This window comes from Pezoporus flaviventris, unplaced genomic scaffold (assembly GCF_033815535.1).
Source record: "Pezoporus flaviventris isolate CSIRO_AGI_PZ_B2104156 unplaced genomic scaffold, CSIRO_AGI_Pfla_v1 ptg000037l, whole genome shotgun sequence".
Lineage (NCBI taxonomy): Eukaryota > Metazoa > Chordata > Aves > Psittaciformes > Psittacidae > Pezoporus > Pezoporus flaviventris.
Genome location: NW_026892585.1, coordinates 18765752 through 18783583, shown reverse-complemented (window position 1 = coordinate 18783583; position 17832 = coordinate 18765752). Strand labels below are relative to the sequence as shown.

The window sequence follows — 17832 nt, the reverse complement described above, 5'->3', positions numbered from 1 at the left end:
ACTAAGAGTGATCATTGCCAGTGATTTGTGATGCAGTGGCAATTTCGAAAGTGGAGGAGGCTGGAGCTAAGACTGTTTAAAGTCAATCAGAAGAAGGTGAGCAGGATAGTTTCTGAAAGCCACTGAAGGCATTGCTTGTAGCAGAAAATTTGGCTACATCGATGCCCCTCAAGACTGCTGCAGAGTGGGTTAAAGACCCATGCTTTTACCACTTGGCCAGCAGTTATAGACTTCGTTACGAGTCCTCCAGAGCTGAGCTGGAGTAGGTCGGCATAGGTGTGCAGTCAGCATCCCTTGCTTCCTGGCAGTGCCACCTCCATTACTGAGTCCCCTGGGTCTGTGCAGACCCTGAGCAAAGGGGAAATCTCATCCTGGAGGTGCTGTGGCTGCAGGTGTCTCGAAAATGAGTCTTGAGTAGGGCAAAGAGGAGGGCAGGAGGGGCTTGCATTGGAAGAGATAATGCTGAAATGAACGGTCAGGATTCCTGTGAGGGTCCAGAAATCCAGCTCTTATTTCTTCACAAAACTATACAAGAAAAGCGTAGTTAGGAAGCACTAGATTGCTGAAAGGAAAAAAGCATGATACCCTCTCCCACCTCCTTTGAGTCTTTTATTTTTAGTTTCTCTTTCTTAGGTAAAGGTATTTCAGTTCCTATACTCCAGATGTGTGAATCAGCTCTTCCCCAAGCAGCACCTGCTGTCTGCATGACAAGAGCTGCTGTTTCTGGCAGGATGGATTTTCTTAATCTCTCCTCCTGCTTTCTTGTATGCTCACCTTCTCTTTTGTTTTCCTCTCACCATCCTCAGTAATTCCTGTCATTACAGCTCTCCTCTTAGCTCTCCTTTCTCCCACCCTGTTCTTCTGCCATATACACCCTCACCATTCACTCTCACTCCATCTGCCTCTTTCTCCTGCCCTACTGCTGGCTCTGCGTGCAGGAGTCATATCCCAGGTACATCATTCCCTCACACGGTCACTGTACAAGAATCCTCTTGTGCTTGAGGCACAGAATAGGCACCCCAGGCCCTTGGGCTTTGCTGGGGGGGTGAGGAGCTGAGGGCTGGTTGCCAGTTCTATCAGCTTCATGGGTGAAACATCCTTTCTTTCCCCACATGGTGACACAGATTTAGCTAGGCAGAGAGCTGTGTTCTTGATTTCTCAGGATGCTCTTGCCTGCTGTGGGAAGATCACTGGTTCAGGAGGCTTTTGAAGATTCAACATATCAGTATTTTAACATAAACTAAAGCAGCACTTAAAAAAAGGGGGGGGGGGGGTGAAGTTTGAGTGAGCTGTACGAGAGTTAATGATGTATGGAAATGAAAACAAAGCTGTAGTGGCAGAGATGAGGAGGAAGCTGAGGAGTTAGCGAGCAGCCCGTGGTTCCCGGCAGTGGGGGAAGCAGGGTACCAAGTAAGCAGTGCAGAAAACAAAAGCGAGCTCAACCTGTAACTAAACAGGAAATAACAGGGTAAAACTCCAGAAAAAAATGAAAGCTGCTAAACACGATGCTGCAAAGGATAAAGGCATCTTATGTAAACACAAATACACAGTAAGAAGAGGTTTGTTTAAAGGAGTGACCAATTACAATTCAGGTGAAGGGTTGCTGGGCAAAGGAAAGAGTGAGCAATAATAGATGTGTGTTTTCTCCCTTCATGTTAAACTGGTAATTCAAAACATACTACACCTGAAAGAATGTTACAGTATCATTGGGTGCAAGTGATGAAGGAGACAATGTTTTGTTCGAGATAATTTTTAATTTCACTGTTCCCAAATAATTTCTCAGTCTCTCATTTTTTTTATTTTCTTCCAATTTAACCTCTTAAGTTAAACTTTAGATTTTTGGTTAGGAATTACTCCAAGCTTTTGGCATATATGATCAGGCTAGGGCACGCACGCAGCTAGCTAAGTGGGGAAAATTCCAACTTGCAAATATTTATCTAATTCCAAATCTGCCAAATTTTATCTGAAAACACATTGTTATTCAGTGTTCGTCTCAATTTTATTCCTGTGCAGTGTCATGTTCCCTTACTTCAGGATGGCACTTGAGAAGCATATGAAAATAGTTTTCAGGATCTCTGTGAACTAAATATGTTCAATGGTCCTTTGCAAATTCAGTGAGGTTTTGGACCCCAACTGAGCAAGATTTGCCAACATATCAGTTAAGTCTGTGGGTTTACTTAGGTGACTAGGTATTTTACTGAGCCCTAGTGCGTAGCATCTCTAGCATATGTAACATGCAAGCCAAAGCTCTACAGGTACAGGAACTTTAGAATGTTTATTTAAAACCAGTTATTTTATTCATTTAAGCTGTGAAGGTCTTAAGTGAGATTTTTTTTTTTTTTGATTTGTGGCAGCCAGTTTGCTTCACCTCTGATAAATCATTTGCTGCTCGTAATTAAGATTCTCTCCTCATATTGAATAAACAGATTGATCCTTTTCACTGGGGAAAGAGGAGAGAGGGATCAGGACAGGAAGAAGTGCGCCTGCTCCATGCAGTGCTTGATTTAAGGGCAGAAGCTTTGGCCTGAAAATAACAGCTGAGGCTCGGCGTGGCTGGTGCTGTCCTTGGCCAGTGAGCAAAAGTCTAAGGCTAAGAGCTGCTCTATCTAGGAGCTTTTCCCTCATGGCTGCTCTTGTCCCCATCCTGATGGCAAACTACGGGAAAACCCTCATGTTGGTTCCCACCCAGAAGGGGGAAATCTGATCTCTCCAGCTTCCCTTTTGATCCAGCTTTCCTATTCTTTTAGGTCTATGCCTAAAGCAAGCATGGCACAAGTAAGGCTATTTTAGCTTTCTGAGGGCTTCACTGCCATTATCTTTCCATGGGTGAGATATAAGCTTGTGGCTGCTCCCTTCTCATTCGCTGGGAGGTGTCTTCTCTTTCACAGAGATGGATTTTAAAGATTTTTTTTTTTTAACTGCATAGAGGTAATGGGTGTTATTAATTTTTCTGATTGTTTCTCTGCTAAACAAAATCTAAAGGAAAGTCAGGGAAAAGTTTCTTTTCAGTTTCCTTCAGACTCCACTCACCCTTGGCATTATCAGAGCATTAAGCATTCTTCACTACAAAACTGAGAGCCAGAGAAGCCAGCTGAACTGCAAGAGACAAGTTAAAAGAAATTTTGCTCAGAATATTTAAATGTCTAATTCAAATTTACATGAAAACATTTAGTTAGGCCATAAAAATGTGAAAGGATGTCTGAGAATGGATTTGAGCTGTGTATGTTTTGGAATGATGTCGCTTGTTGGAACATCTTGTCAGCTGAACTGAATTTACAATGAAGTCCAAATATCTGTGAGCCTGTGATTCCTCAGTGTGTGGTAGATCTTTTCCTGATCCAAAATGAATTCTGGAAAGAAAAAAACATATGACAAGAAGCCATGGATTTAAATTACTCCTTCTGGAAAATTATAATCTTAAGAAAATCCAACAGTGGGATATACAGATGTATAAGTAATTATGGAAGTGACATTTTAGCCCTTTGGCCTTTTTACTGGAGGTCTTTCCCCAAGGGAAATGTTAAATCTCTGTAGGCAATGTAATAATAAACATTTGCTGTTCACTTGTAAACTGATAGTAGTAAAAAAAGATTTTTAAAATTGCCAGGCTCTTTCTATTAAAGACTCTTCTCTAACTAAACTGCAGACATAGCTGCCATACAAAAATTGATTGCATGTTTAAGAATAAATAAATATGGGCTATTAAGGGTCGTGGTTAGATTTAGGGTTGTATTTACTTTCAAGGGAAGCATCAGTATTGCAGTGAAATCAGTACTTCTCTCTACTTAAACAGAAGATAAAGGGCTATGTATTGCTGGTCACCCTCTGTGAAACCTACTGACCCATTTTATATGCCTGTACTATAAAAAGTAATTTACCAGACTAAGACTGACTTATTTAATAATTAGCAGTTGAGTTTTTTTGTTTAGATTATTTTTTATCGTTAAGTTCATTTTTGTCACACGTTGTCTCATGGTTACAATGCCAATTGAATTGTGTATGTGAAAGAGGAAGGATCTGGAGTAGAGGAAGGCAGAATAAAGCTTCACCCACTGATTTTTGCATCTGTTACTTTTTTCCCTTCATTTTACATATGAATGCAGTTGCATTTTATGTAAGATTTCAAAGGCATGCACGTTATGTTTCTGATTAGGGCTTGTGCCTATCTATCATTGCTAGGCAATTGAAGGCAATACTGTAAAAAAGATACATTTGAACAAGGAAAAGGAAAGGTGGCAGAGGCTGAGAGCAGAGTAACCAAGCTTGGGAGAAGCCCTTCATTCAGCTTACTCAACTCCCTCTATACTCAAAAGTAATGATACTTATGTTTTCAGTCAGTTTTAGAGTTATATTTTAGGGTTCTTTTCTTTCTATGAGCTGGTGGTACATCTCAGGTGCTCATATGCAAGCAATGTACCCACCAGGTTTGATACAGTCTCAGACCTTAATCTGACAAGTTTTTTGGTAGCACTGGCTCTTGGCTGCTTACCATGGCTCCAGCTAGGAGGGGTCTAGTATGACAGACAGGGCTGTGGGAGCAGGGCCACAGCTCTCCAGGTCATTTTGTTTCTGTACTTGTTTGCTCGTTGAATCTTAGAGGTTGTTTTAGCAAGTTTCCTTTTCCTATTTATATATTTGGATGTTTACAAGACTAGAAATATGTATTTAATGTTTAAGTGCTGCAGCTAGGGAGGAGGAAAGGCAGAAGAAAAAAAATGTTAGGAATCCTTTTCCCCCCAGGTAGCACCAAAATGTTGTGCTGAAATACAATCAGTATTACTGCTAGCTGTTTGGTCATTGCACTTTCACAAAGAAGAGGTGGAGGTAACAACCAGACAGATGGTGTAACTAAATAATAGGTTGGATAAGACATTTAAGGAAATGGCATAATCTGCTTCAGTATTCTTCAAAGGAATTTTTTTCCTGCTAGTGAAGTTTACCTTTCTTCTGAAAAGCCCTATGAGGTTGTGGGGTTTTCAGTTTGTTTGTTTTGCTAAATCTCATCTATTATGATGGCAGATACAGATTTATTTAAAATTCACATCTGGCTTCCCCTTTCAATGTTTTAGTAATGAAAGCCAGTAAAATAGATAAACCAGAAATATCTGAAGATAAAGGACAGCTTCAGGTTTCAAACTTTCTCTGATTTAGGGAAACGCTCAAAGGCAAAGCCTGAATCTTAAGGCTGATTAGCGTAAATAAAATACTAAAGCAACCATCTTTTGGGGGACATTTATTATCACTTAAGGCCACATCTCAAGGAGAGGCATTCATATTCTATTATCTCTACTGGTCTCCTGGAACAGGCTGAAAATGAGCTTTTGCTTCCTGAATTAAAGGAACACGGTTTTGTGAGAAAAATCCAAGTATTGAACATTCACAGCAGTTTTTAAAATGGCTCAAAAGTATGTGCCTCACAGAAGTCAGTGTTTGAAATTACTTGAATATACCATCTAAACTGAAAGGATTTTCACTAACAAATGTGTTTATCAGTATCAAAACCTACTAAGTCTAGATTAGTAGAGTATTACTTTTCATACATCAGCAAAGTATTCAGTAGCTTTTCTTTTAACAGGCTTCAGTTCTTCCATGTAGCATTTAGGACTGTTCGGTTTTGCATAGGAGATAACCAGGACAATTTCTATATTTTACGAAAGAGAAACCTGCAGTCAGAATAAATTTTGTTGCAATCAGGAAATTCAAGAACTTGAAAGCTAAAAGGGACCACTGTTGTCATCTAGGCTTGTTTTCATGTCTGAACCCACAGGTATTACACCCAGAAAGAAGTCAGCTTTATGTAATCTCAGCCAGAAAATGAATTTTGAATGAAATGCTCTGTTACCCTGTGTGTTCTTTCCTGCTGTACTTTTCCAGATAGTACAACGTAACACAAACAGCATTTTCCCAGATAAATTAAAGAAATGTCCATCATTACTTATTTGTCACATTTGTTTGTACTGAAGTGACATTTGCTTATTTTGCTTCTCAATGCCATATGCATGAGCTTACTGATTCAGAACTCCCTGAATTTTCGATCCTGTTGAACACTGTGAGAAACCTCAGTTGAAGGGTTTAATGCGTTTTCCAATCAATGTGCAGAGGAAATTTGGCCTTATCAATTTAAATGCTGGAGTTCCTTTCATTGCATTATGGAAGAATCTTCTCTAAGCAGAGATTATTCTTAAGAACTTCATAACATTTAAAGGTTAATATGTTAGGTAAAGAACAATATCTTAAGACAAACATTTTTATTACAGGACATGAAGGGATAGTTCTGATTAAATTAAACGATTATTTGAATGGGAAAGAAGACAAAGTGCATCATTTCTTGCCCTCAACTTTAATGCCTTTAATCAAATAATGACCTTCTGGAAATAGTTAATTTTAAGCATTTGGAAAGATCAATACCACTTTGCCACCAAAAAATGGCCCAGATGATGAAATTTGATGTATTTAAAGTACCATTTCACCCTTTTAACCTAGTAAATAATTTAAAATGCTTTCAGTACTCCTTTGCTACCATTATGTATCTCATTCAAAGTATTATGACTTTTCCAAAAGCAACCTTTCTGTGCAATGAGCAGCTTACAAGTTTAATACTTAAGACTTTAATACTAAGACTAAGACATATACAGTAGGGGTGAAGTCAGCCTTTTTTTCTTCTTTTCTATACATGGATTCTATTTTGAAAAGAAATGGAAATATCTATGATGAATGCAAGCATTTGGAACAATAATGACATTTGTAAAGCAAGTTGGATGGCTTTTGAAGGGGAAAAAAATCAATATTTAAAGTTTAGCCAATATTTCAAGTTTAGTCCGCGAGTTCTTTTCCTTTGTTTTGTCTATAAGCTTCTGGGCTAAAGGTGAAGGATTTGGGTTGCTCAGACAATTAAGAGCCCATTTTACCAAGCGTAATTTCATATCTGTATTCTATAAACTGGAGTGCCTTCAGCATTGTAAATAAAAAAAAATTGCCCTCTATTAGCATGTTTGTGGGCAGATTAAAAACAGTCTTCATTAGCATAAGTAACACTTACAGATTCTTTTAAAAGTAGAAAATTATTTGCTGAATGATAAATTGCTAGCTTTATAGTTAGTTGCTGAAAATGTGCTCATTCAAAATGCCTACTTTAGTTTAGTCTACAATACTCAATTTTTTTTGAGTTAGAAGTACTGTTTAATGGATTATGTACTTAGTCTTTGTTCGCAGTAGATGCTGAAATGCATTCACACTTTATGCTAAAATGTTTGTATCAAATATCGCCCTATTTAGACTGCTTTCTTTTAATACCATATATTTTTATTATGCTATATGCCCCAGAGAATGATACAAAATAATCTTAGATATACTATACGAAAGAAAAACTGTTCATGTCTTAGCAGTTATACCTTTTTAGGCAAATTACAGCTCTTCTAAAAAATGAGGAGTCTTTGTTAGTTATTCTATAAGAAATATTAATGAGTTAGCAAATTTTTATCACTATAACAAATTCGCCAAATTAAAAGAATTTAGTTGCTCTACCTTGAAGCCATTTCTTCACAGATTAGATGTGTTTGTTGCTGATTTGGAAAGCTTCGTCCAGAGAATATTTTTCATTATTGTAATGCTGCTCTCTTTGATCTACTTAGGGTATTTACACCTTAAGTGCAGATTTTCAAACCTCTTTTTTTTTTCTTTTAATAAGAAAGATACCAGAATGCAGGAATAATTTGTGAGAAACTCTGTGTGAAAGAGCAGAAGATTTTATTTAAACACAGCACAGGTCAGGCTGAATAAAATAGCATTTGGGTGCACAGATAAAAATCATAGATGCTTTCTTTAAAATAAGCATGCTCATGGGCCTTGCAGAGTCTAATGTTTGGCAGTTATCCTCTTTGCGCTTTTCCAGCAATAGCTTGGCAGTTCGGCTTTCACAGGTTTTTTTCTCCTACTGTCTTATGTTTCTTTACTAAATCCTTATCAGAAAACCAGACAGAAGACTCTTATTTATTTTAAATATCTTAGGTTTAGCATCTTTTTTTTTTTTTCACCATTTTCTTGCTTACTGTAGCAAGACCTTTGCAGATGGTACTTGGTTACTTGAAAGTGCATAACAGTATTTTCTTTGTAGCAGATGGATTTAAGACTTTTAGTTCCCAATAAATGTAGGTTTACAATACATAACTTTACAGGATTTGTGTTGTATATAACAGGTTTGAACATATTATCTCAGAATTCATCTGCATGGCATTTTCAGCTTATCCAGGGCCCATGCCAGTATTTTAAGTAATAGGGAGAGCATAGTGATTGATAGCAGCTAAAGGCGTGATTTTGAATAGAAACAAAGGTTTTAGAACAGAAGGTGTCAAATTAAACTTTGTCAGTTTGAAAAGTAGTAACATCCTGAAAGTTCTCCAAACATATTTACATGTGGCTAATGTTTATATTTTGCTTTGTACTCTCTTTATATTCAGTGTAATGTTGCCTGGCAAATTTACTCTGTTTTAAAATCAAGGTTGTTCCCAGTGTCAGTGCAGAGTTTTGGGGGGTTTGCCTTACTGCACAGATATATCAGCTTCATTATTTTAAGGCTTTTTTTTTTTTTAGCAGTGCACTATATATGCTGTATAAAGAGGTTGTGATTTAATATGAGTTACAAAGAGTTCCTTATTATTTTGTGGTGGTCCTTTCCACTTCCTCTAAGACTGTAAAAAAAACAAACTAAAAACCCAAGCCCTCCTTCAAAATAAATTATTTGAACTAGACAAATTGCTTTAGACTTAAATGAGTATCGGAAGGGAAAAATCAGCCCCTGTTACATTCACTTGTAAATTGAACTGCATTAACTACATCAGTTTAGATTTCTTTAGGTCTAATGGAAAAAAAAACAAAACTTAAAAATTTTACAGAACTTAAAATTCACCATTAGGAAAATCAGTGTGATTACATTTCTTAAAATTTAGAAAAGCATTTCATGCATTCTCATTTAGCTGACTTCTACAAATGACCTTTATGTCAGAATTCTGAACCTGAAACTAAATGAAATACTTATGGGGGGTTTTGGTTAATTTGAGCCAAAACAAAGCTTACGGGTACAAAGTTTTTAGTCTCTTAACAAAGCAAAGCCCTACAGCCTGTAACTGCCCATTTGCTATCTGTTCTGAGAATATTTGTGAGAGCAACTTTCATAAGCATTTTCAGAAATACCATGAAGACAAAAGAACTGTTTATATCTTTGTAATTTTAGAAGAATTCAGTTGGTTGTTTCCATGTGGCACATCGTATGTTTCACAAGTGTATGTCTGCTTCTTTAAAAATGTGATGAACCCTCTGGAAAAGACATTTTGGTAGAGTATCAGTCTATTCTGTGTAACGTGTCAGAGGCATCTGATTTCACTATCTCAAAATCACTGCTTCCACGAAAGGCTAGCAGAGACCTGCTTCAGGTTACAATTCATCAAATCATTTTTATGCAAGGAATTAGAAGTATTATTTCAGGGCAAAAGTTGATAGAGAAATACTGGAAATAGAATGTCAGCTATCAGTAATTAATAGAAATAAGGTCTGATATAGTAAATGTAGCAACAGAAAAGACAGGAGAGAAGGAATTTCTTAGTTAACAAAATTATTGTGAAATATGTTTAATCAACACAAAATGTGATTGCTTAGGAATTTTTTTTTATTACTGGACATTTACAAACAGTTTCAACCAACTTTTTTTTTCCCCAAAAATATCTGTGGTTCACATGAACATCAGGCAAAATATGTGCAGCTTCTAAATGCATGGCACAATTTCTTTTCCAGTGTGTCTGAATAGGTGCCATGGAAGGGGACATGTTGTCTTGTCTTTTTTTTTCACTTTCACCAAACTCTCACGATAGTCAGCTCTGCTCCCTGTTTCACCGTCATTAGAAAGAAGGCCAACGGTTTCAATGTGAAACAGTGCAAACTCCAGACAACTAAAGGGCAATTTTTATGCTTCAGGATGGGCTGATTATCTCTGTGCCTGTGTTGTTGGGTCCTCTTGTTTCATTTTAGTTTGGTTTGGTTTTTTGAGGGGAGGGTGTGTTTTTTGTTTGTTTGCTTGTTTGGTTTTGGGGGGTTGTTTTGGGGGTCTTTTGGTTTTTTTTGGTGGGGTTTTTGTTCTTGTTTTGTTTGGGGGTTTTGTTTGGTTTTAATTAAAAAATTTAAGAGCTGCATTTCAATTAAAATATCTAGATTTGTTTCCCTACATCATCTTCTCTCTTCTGGCCCCAGCAAACTACCCATGTTTTCTGATTGCATCAATAGTAACTCACTGCAGAAAACTAATACTGCTGTTGAGCGTAACGCAGCACATACACCCATGGAGGCAAGGTGGGCAGAGAGCTGTGAGCAACAAGTTGATTTTGTTAGGGTCACGGGGAGTTTGTGCATTAGCTTGTTAGCAGGGGGCCTTACAGTGGGGAGAGAGAATCCACAGACCCTCGCCCCTGCTTTAAAAACATGCCACTCGGTTCCAGCTGTGACAGGCTGTATGTTGGGTGCTCTATTTGAAGGCATTTGGCCACGTTTCCCAGTCAGCTTGCTAAACCCTGGGGCAGTACCCAGCATCCAGCCTTACCATGTGGTCAAGGAATGGGGTGCAGAGGAACCCTTCTGCTGCCACTACTCTCCTCCCTCCCTCGCACACCTAGTGAGCACCCAGTAGATTTTGGTCCCGTGTAAATTTTTGCTTCTCTGCTCTGCTACCACCATCTCTATAACATTTCTCATTTTGATTATTTCTGTTTCTCGGGGGCATTTTCTTCTATGTCATTTGTTCAGTTTTCCACTTATATCCAAGAGAATATACTCCAAATTTTTATACACACCTCACTAAATATTTTTGTATACAATATGATTGCATTAGATTGTTTGTTTACTTTCACCTCTTTCTATTGTGACGTTTTTACACTGCATTTATTAACTGTTAGCTAAATATATGAATGTCTTCAAGAAAATACTTATCTATATTGTATCTATATCTCTATTGTATGCATTAGTAAACTAGTCTGGATAAACCATCTTCCAACTACCAGTATATATAAAAAGGATCTAAAAGCTTCTGTACATTTATATTATTTGTTGATTCAATAAAATGTCACATTATCTTTCCTACAGCATTAAGAAATAAAATTGCATGGACCTAGTTTTGAAAACAGATCCTTTCTTGAAGCTAAAAGAAAGGACATATGCGTGTTTTATATATGTAATATTTTGTTCCTAAATTTTATTATACCAAAAAATTGCTGCTTTTTCACACTGTGGCAGCTGGAGTGTCTGCACTCTTCTCTTAAAGCTACCAGTGCACAGCTGAGAAAAAAATCCTCAATTAAATTTTAAGAAGACATAAGAAAACAATTGTTTAAATTTTCAAGATGAACTCGTATGTCTCTTTTAGAAGCAAATTATCAGCCACTGCAGTTCTTATGCGAGATTCTCTAGCTGACTTTGTAGTATGTATCCCAAAAACACATCTGAATTAGAGGGCAGCTTGCTGTATGGAAATGGTATAAAGGGTATATCAGAAGCTCGAGTATACCTTGCTCCCCCCACCCCACCCCCAACCGTATGGTTTATGTACATAAACTTGAGACAGTAGGTTTTTTCTGGGTCTGTAAGAAAAATCCTGTAGTAGATAATCATCTGTCACTTGCGATAAGTTCACCTGCAGAGGCACCTCTACTTGTAGCAGATACAGGAAGATATTACTTGTCTAGTGAAAGGATTCTTGTCTTTCCAGAGGATGTTAGGGAGCTCCTCTACTGCTATGATTTGAATTAGGCAGCCCTGCACTCAAGGCAGGTATTTGAAGTACTTCCTTGTCTTTAGTAGTATCAGGATTTTAAAAATTGCTCAGCAGACAATCAGCCAGCTCCCAAAACACAGGTCAGTGCTCTTGGGCAGCTGTATCCTTGCCTAAAAGGAAATAGCACAGTGAATGTACTGGCAACAGTGAAACCTCTGTCGTGCAGTGGGAAGCGTGTAAGGGATTCTGCCTCCAGCAACCATTTGTTTCAAAGCAAGCAAACAGCAACACTGTGGTGCTGGACCAAAGGGAAGGTGCTTTCTGAAACACTTGCAGTTGGCGAGGAACTGTGAGATAGCGCAGCAGCCTCTCGGTGTATCAGTGTTTGCTTTAAGCCCAGCCTGTGCAGTGAAAGCCCCTTCCTACTGGGGAGAGTGTGAAAGAATGCAGCACCTCTAAAGTACGTGTTTCACCCTCATTTTGCCCCTCCTGAAGTGAGGAAAAAAACTAATGTTTTGCTGGTGTTATCTTCAAGGGGTGGCTTTGTGAGCTGTTACGTTGGAAAGAAGATCCCTCACCAGAGAACAGGACCCTCTGGGAGAATCTCTCCATGATCCGAAGGTTCCTCAGTCTTCCTCAGCCTGAACGTGATGCCATTTATGAACAAGAAAGCAATGCAGTTCATCACCATGGTGACAGGCCTTCCCACATTATCCATGTGCCAGCAGAACAGATTCAGGTTAGTTTACCTTGGCCAATCCCACAGAGCGTTAAGTAAATAAAGCTTTAAACGAAGCAAAGGAAATTAGTGTTTCTTTCCTCCCAGCCAGGCTAAATGCAGGTCTCCCAGTACGAGATAAGAGCACGCTGCCGTCCACCACCAGAGTTCAAAGGACAGTGTGTGACCACCCGTGGTTTTTGTTTGGGTTAGGTGGACGCGGTGGTGCAGAGGCAGCTGTGTGTGGGGCAGGTTGAGCCTCCATGCTGGCTGTGCCTGGCAGGACAGGCGGCAGGACCAACAGGCAGGGGTGTTTGGCACTGGTTGTCAAACTCCTTACCATCAAAGCAGGAGGACCTTGTCCTGCTGCTCAAAAGCTCAACTCGAACCAGGTAGGAATGAAGGGAAGAGGATTCCTCATCCCACTTTATCCCCGGTTGAGGCTGGGGTGAGTCAATGTTTGTTTGTTTTTCCTTCAGAGCCCCTCTCCCACCATCCTTGGGAAAGGAGAGCATAGAGGCGCTTTCTTACCAGGCCTGCTGACCGCTGGACCTTGGCTGGGTGCTGCTCCGCAGGTGAGCTGGCACAAGGGCACTGTGTCAGGGAGAGAGAAGAGGGATGTAGGACCCATGCAACTGGGCGTGGAAACAGCTATGCTCTGCTCTGGGGCATTGCTGGTGGTGTCCCGTCCTCCAGAGGGGAGCACACCCTTTGCTCACACGGGCACTGCAAACTGGAAGCCTCACCAGCTGTTCTGCCAAGTACCATAGCCAAGGTTGGCCGTGCGGACTTCTGTCTCTCCGAGCTGGGGACTTTTTAATCCCTTCTCACAAAAGACCTGAGGTCAGCCCTTTAACTGCTCCCTCTTAAAGGGCAGATATTATCCCATGCTTTCCCAACCTCAGCTGAGACCCAGTGTATCATTTGTATCACCTATACAGAAAAATATTTACAAAGCTAGGAAGGATAGAGTTATCTCACAGCCAGAAACAACATGAGTATATATTAAAGATAAAGCAAACTGAATAAGACAATCCCTAAGGATATCAAGTACTAAAATAATTGTGAAAGCCTGGAAACTTGCTGTTTGATTTAACCAAAGGAGAAAGATCTATACTGAGTAATAAAGCAGCACTTGTTTGAAAACGTACATTGTTTTTAATAAAATCACTTCTTAAAGGGATAAAAGGCGAAGCTTATGCAGAGTATAAACATTCAACCAGTCTTCTGCCACTTACTTAGATTTTCTTGCCTTGTTGATGAAAGTTGTGTGTTTGATCTCGCAAATATTATTCACACAAGCAGTTGCATTGTAATCTCTTAATATGAATTGTAAGAGTGAGGATTGGGAGGTTGGGCCTGAGTTTTGTTTCTGCTCTTCTACATGGCAGTTGTTGTAAATGCATAAATATGTAGCTAAGACACAAGTTTTCAAACTGTATATACAAAGCCTTCAGTCTTATAAGAATATAATGTGCTGGGAGTAGTCTTGAATCTCTTTGGGATTGAAGCCTTGAATGGGACTGCTCACAGACCATAAAACATGAAAGGATGTGAATAGGGACGAGGCAAGAGCCCTAATTCCACTGGCATTTGTGTCAGATCTTGCAATAAGGTCATTACTTAAAAGCAGTGGCTTCTAAACTGGGTGTTGAAACCTATGTGAAGTCTCTACAACCACAAGTGCACTGCAAAGTGAGCAGAATTATAATTCTTCCAATACTTATAATACTGTTTGTACAGTATTTTGTGTTTCTTAGGATCTCCAAATGAACTGCAACTGCAAGCTTGGAAACCCCTACCATCACACAAAACATTGTTGAGGGGAGACTCACAAAGGGAAAATAAATGTAGTGATAGCAACTGCTTGTTTTGCTGCTGTTGTTTTTAATAATAGCTGGTGGTTTGTACCATATGACAAGAGATTTGCTGATCCAAAATATCTTGCTAACCAGTGCTTCCTGTGCTGTGAAACAAAGAATTGTCAACAAAAACAGTAGCTGATAAATTTACTTTTGATTTCAAACATGATCTTGTAGTGTGCTGTATTCTGGTGGTAGATGAGAAAAGCATTTCTTTCCCTAGGGCTCAATGCTTCACCTTTTAAGAATGTTTCTGAATACATGCTTGCAAAACTTCATTTTAAGTTCTTGTTAATTATTTACATCATGATTTGCTTTATCTTATTCTTCTGATGTGCATACTGGCTCATTTTTATTGCCTGAGTTTTTGGAATGCAGCATGTTCCCTTCTAATGATAATAGTGCAACTTATTTAGAACTTTGCATCTTAGTGCTTTATAAATATTAACTAAATAATCCCCAGCACAAACACAGAAGCAGATAAATGTATTTGTTCCCTGTATATACAGTGGGATACTTGAATATGGGCAAGACAGACCCTCTTTGAAACCACAGGCAAGAGAGGTCAGAGCCTGAAGGGGAAATACAAATATCCCACCTCCAGATCCCTTTGTCCTTGCCAAGGCTGGGTTTGACAGCGTGACATTAGGCACTTCCAGCTAACACATTCTGTGGTAATGTTTGCAAGTTTGACAAGACTTCAGTTCACACCAAGGTCAGATCACCAGTGAGATATTTCTGCTCTTAGCTAAAATGCTCTCCTTCTCCCCGATCCCCCACTCCCTTAGTCTAGCTATTGATAGAGATTTGCAGCCCTTGTTTTTGAGCAGCAGCTGCTGCTGCTGGCAAAGCTCCTGTTCGTTTGCCCTCATCTGGCACTTTTCTCACTTTGCCCTCGCTACAGTTCTGGCTAAGCTGGTCAAGTTAATCCTACACTATGTCACCTACTTAGCATTTTGCCTTCTCTGCACTTGACTCATGGAGCATGTTCATTAAAACCTGTCGGCTATCCGCATCGATGTCACATCACAGGCATTTTCAGTCAGACAAAGTCAGAGTGTTCCTTCCCCCTCTCTGTCTCACCACCCCTTTATCCTTGCCTCTGCTGACACACAGACAGACACTTGTGAGTTATGCAGAGTTACTAACTCATATTTTAATTCAGGTTCAGCAATAATGGGCCTTGTTTGGTTGGTTGGTTGGTTTGGTTTTTGTTCTTTAAACTCACTAAGCCTTTGTTTATAGCTTTGCAATACCCCACACATACACCTCGGATTTTCTTGGTAGCATAACATGTAAGCAAGAGTACATGTACAAAAAAATCGCTGTGCTTTGTCTTGCAGCAGCAGCAGCAGCAACAGCAGCAACAACAGCAGCAACAGCAGCAGCAACCAGGTCCCAGACTACCCCCAAGGCAACCGACAGTAGCATCACCAGCTGAATCTGAGGATGAAAATCGTCAGAAACCCCGACCGCGAACAAAGATTTCTGTTGAAGCCCTAGGGATCCTACAGAGTTTCATACAAGATGTAGGCCTGTATCCAGATGAAGAAGCAATCCAGACTCTCTCTGCTCAGCTTGACCTGCCCAAGTACACCATTATCAAGTTCTTTCAGAACCAGCGATATTATCTCAAGCACCATGGGAAGCTGAAGGACAATTCTGGTTTGGAGGTGGATGTTGCAGAGTACAAGGAAGAAGAGTTGCTCAAGGATTTAGAAGACAGCATCCAAGACAAAAACGCAAACACGCTTTTTTCAGTTAAACTAGAAGAAGAGTTATCGGTAGAAGGGAACACAGAGATTAATGCTGAATTGAAAGACTGATCTAAAAGTATTATTTTCTTTCAACAGTGCCACTGGTATTTACTAATGAAATGAAAATTCCATCTTGCGTTCTGTCAAAAAACCTTTATTATTCATTGTTTGGCCAATGAATCTTCCAAAACTTGCACAAAAGTTGAAAAAAGGATAATGCAGACTGCACTAGATGTTTTACTCTGTTTTACAAACTGCTTCGCAGCAACAGATGAAGCGTTGAGGATTGTTTGATATTAATTTGTGTTCACTGGATACACTGTGAGTGTACCCAATAAGCATGATACCAGTGATTTTGATTCTGGAGCCTTCAGACAAGCATTACAACTTTTGTGATTTACTGTTTTTCGTTTCTGTTCTGTTCTTGTTTTTTAATTATTACTGTAGCACTCCACACTTCATCTTTGGAAACTCACATTTATTTAAAAAATGAAATAAAAAGAGTTTGTTACTCTTGTACTATTGTATGTTACAAAAGAACTATAGACTGTGGAATGCAGTTTAAAGATAACATATGCCAACAAATGCCTTGTATTATATGGCACTGCCGTAATTCAGATTTGTTTTCTTTTGGAAATAAAGGTCACTGTATTTTTTTTTTCCATTCTTATTGTTACATGGTTTTAAAGAAAATGAAAAAGAAAATGTGAAACACAATTTAGTCCTCATTATTTATTTGTAGATCCTGCAGCATCATGTTGTAATTAATTTTTTTGGAAGTTTCCGTTAAATGTAATATTGCTTCCCTTGTTATCATACTGATTTTTTTTTCTATTTATAAATGTATTTTGATGGGCAGTAAAACAAAGTGTCTTAAAAGTTTTAAATAGAGAAAATGTGCTTTACACAGTTGCCTATAAAAAGTGCTCTATGTTATCCAAGCAATTCATACTATAAGCTTCACTCTTATTGTTGTATGCAATTTTTACTATCATGCAAATAAGCTTAGGTAAATAAAACTAATAGATCACCTTAGAAACTTATGCAATTAATGTGAAAATAATTGATGTTTGCAATGTGTCTTCCTTTGTTTTACAATCAATTTTAAAGCTACAGCTGTATAAATTTTCTGTATAAAGGTGTATTTCTTTTTTATGAGTTTATTGCTATGAAAACACCAGTTATTTTGTTACAGCTGGCTGTTTTTATAAGTGTATCACAATTTTCTTTATGCAGAAATGTTCTGACTAGGAGTGGTTATTGACTGTAACTACACAATTAAAATTGTTTGTATGGTATGATATGGCAGGGTTTGTCTGCGTATGTGTGTATCTGGGAGAAATAACTTGTTCTTAGTGCACATTGTACCTTCTTGCCACCACTTTGAAGATGACGTTTCAATTGTTCTCCTTTAAAATCACAAGCAGGTTTTCTTTAATGACCTCCTTAAAATTTGAATTTAGATAATGCACTTCAAAAGGAAACCCAGTTTGGTTATGAAAATCATAACCTGTCTTTTCTTGGTTTAAAAACTTGCCTGCCCAACAGAGATAGCAGGATATTATTGAGTCAAAAGGCTATCAGGCATAAACATATTTACAGTTCCTGGCAGTAATGCACTTATAATGGATACAGCTGATTTTATTTTACACTAGAATTATGCTAACACTATTCCTTGCACTAATGTATAAACATTAAAAAAAACATTAATAGTCACAAAGTAAATAGGAAAGATGGGCTTCG

General features: G+C 38.6%; 1 protein-coding gene across 8 annotated transcripts in view; it reads left to right on the top strand.

Moving 5' to 3' along the window:
• The window catches only part of SATB1 (SATB homeobox 1), a 92344-nt gene extending 74952 nt beyond the window's left edge, over positions 1–17392 (top strand). For 5 of the 8 annotated variants that reach the window (XM_061464908.1, XM_061464907.1, XM_061464910.1 and 2 more), the window contains 3 exons: positions 12288–12491; positions 12950–13045; positions 15676–17392. In XM_061464908.1, the coding sequence (XP_061320892.1) occupies positions 12288–12491; positions 12950–13045; positions 15676–16158 (783 nt within the window). In that variant the 3' untranslated portion in view covers positions 16159–17392. The remainder of the gene's footprint in view (positions 1–12287; positions 12492–12949; positions 13046–15675) is intronic. The other 3 variants (XM_061464911.1, XM_061464912.1, XM_061464913.1) reach the window with 3 other exon arrangements.
• Positions 17393–17832: the final 440 nt, after the last annotated feature.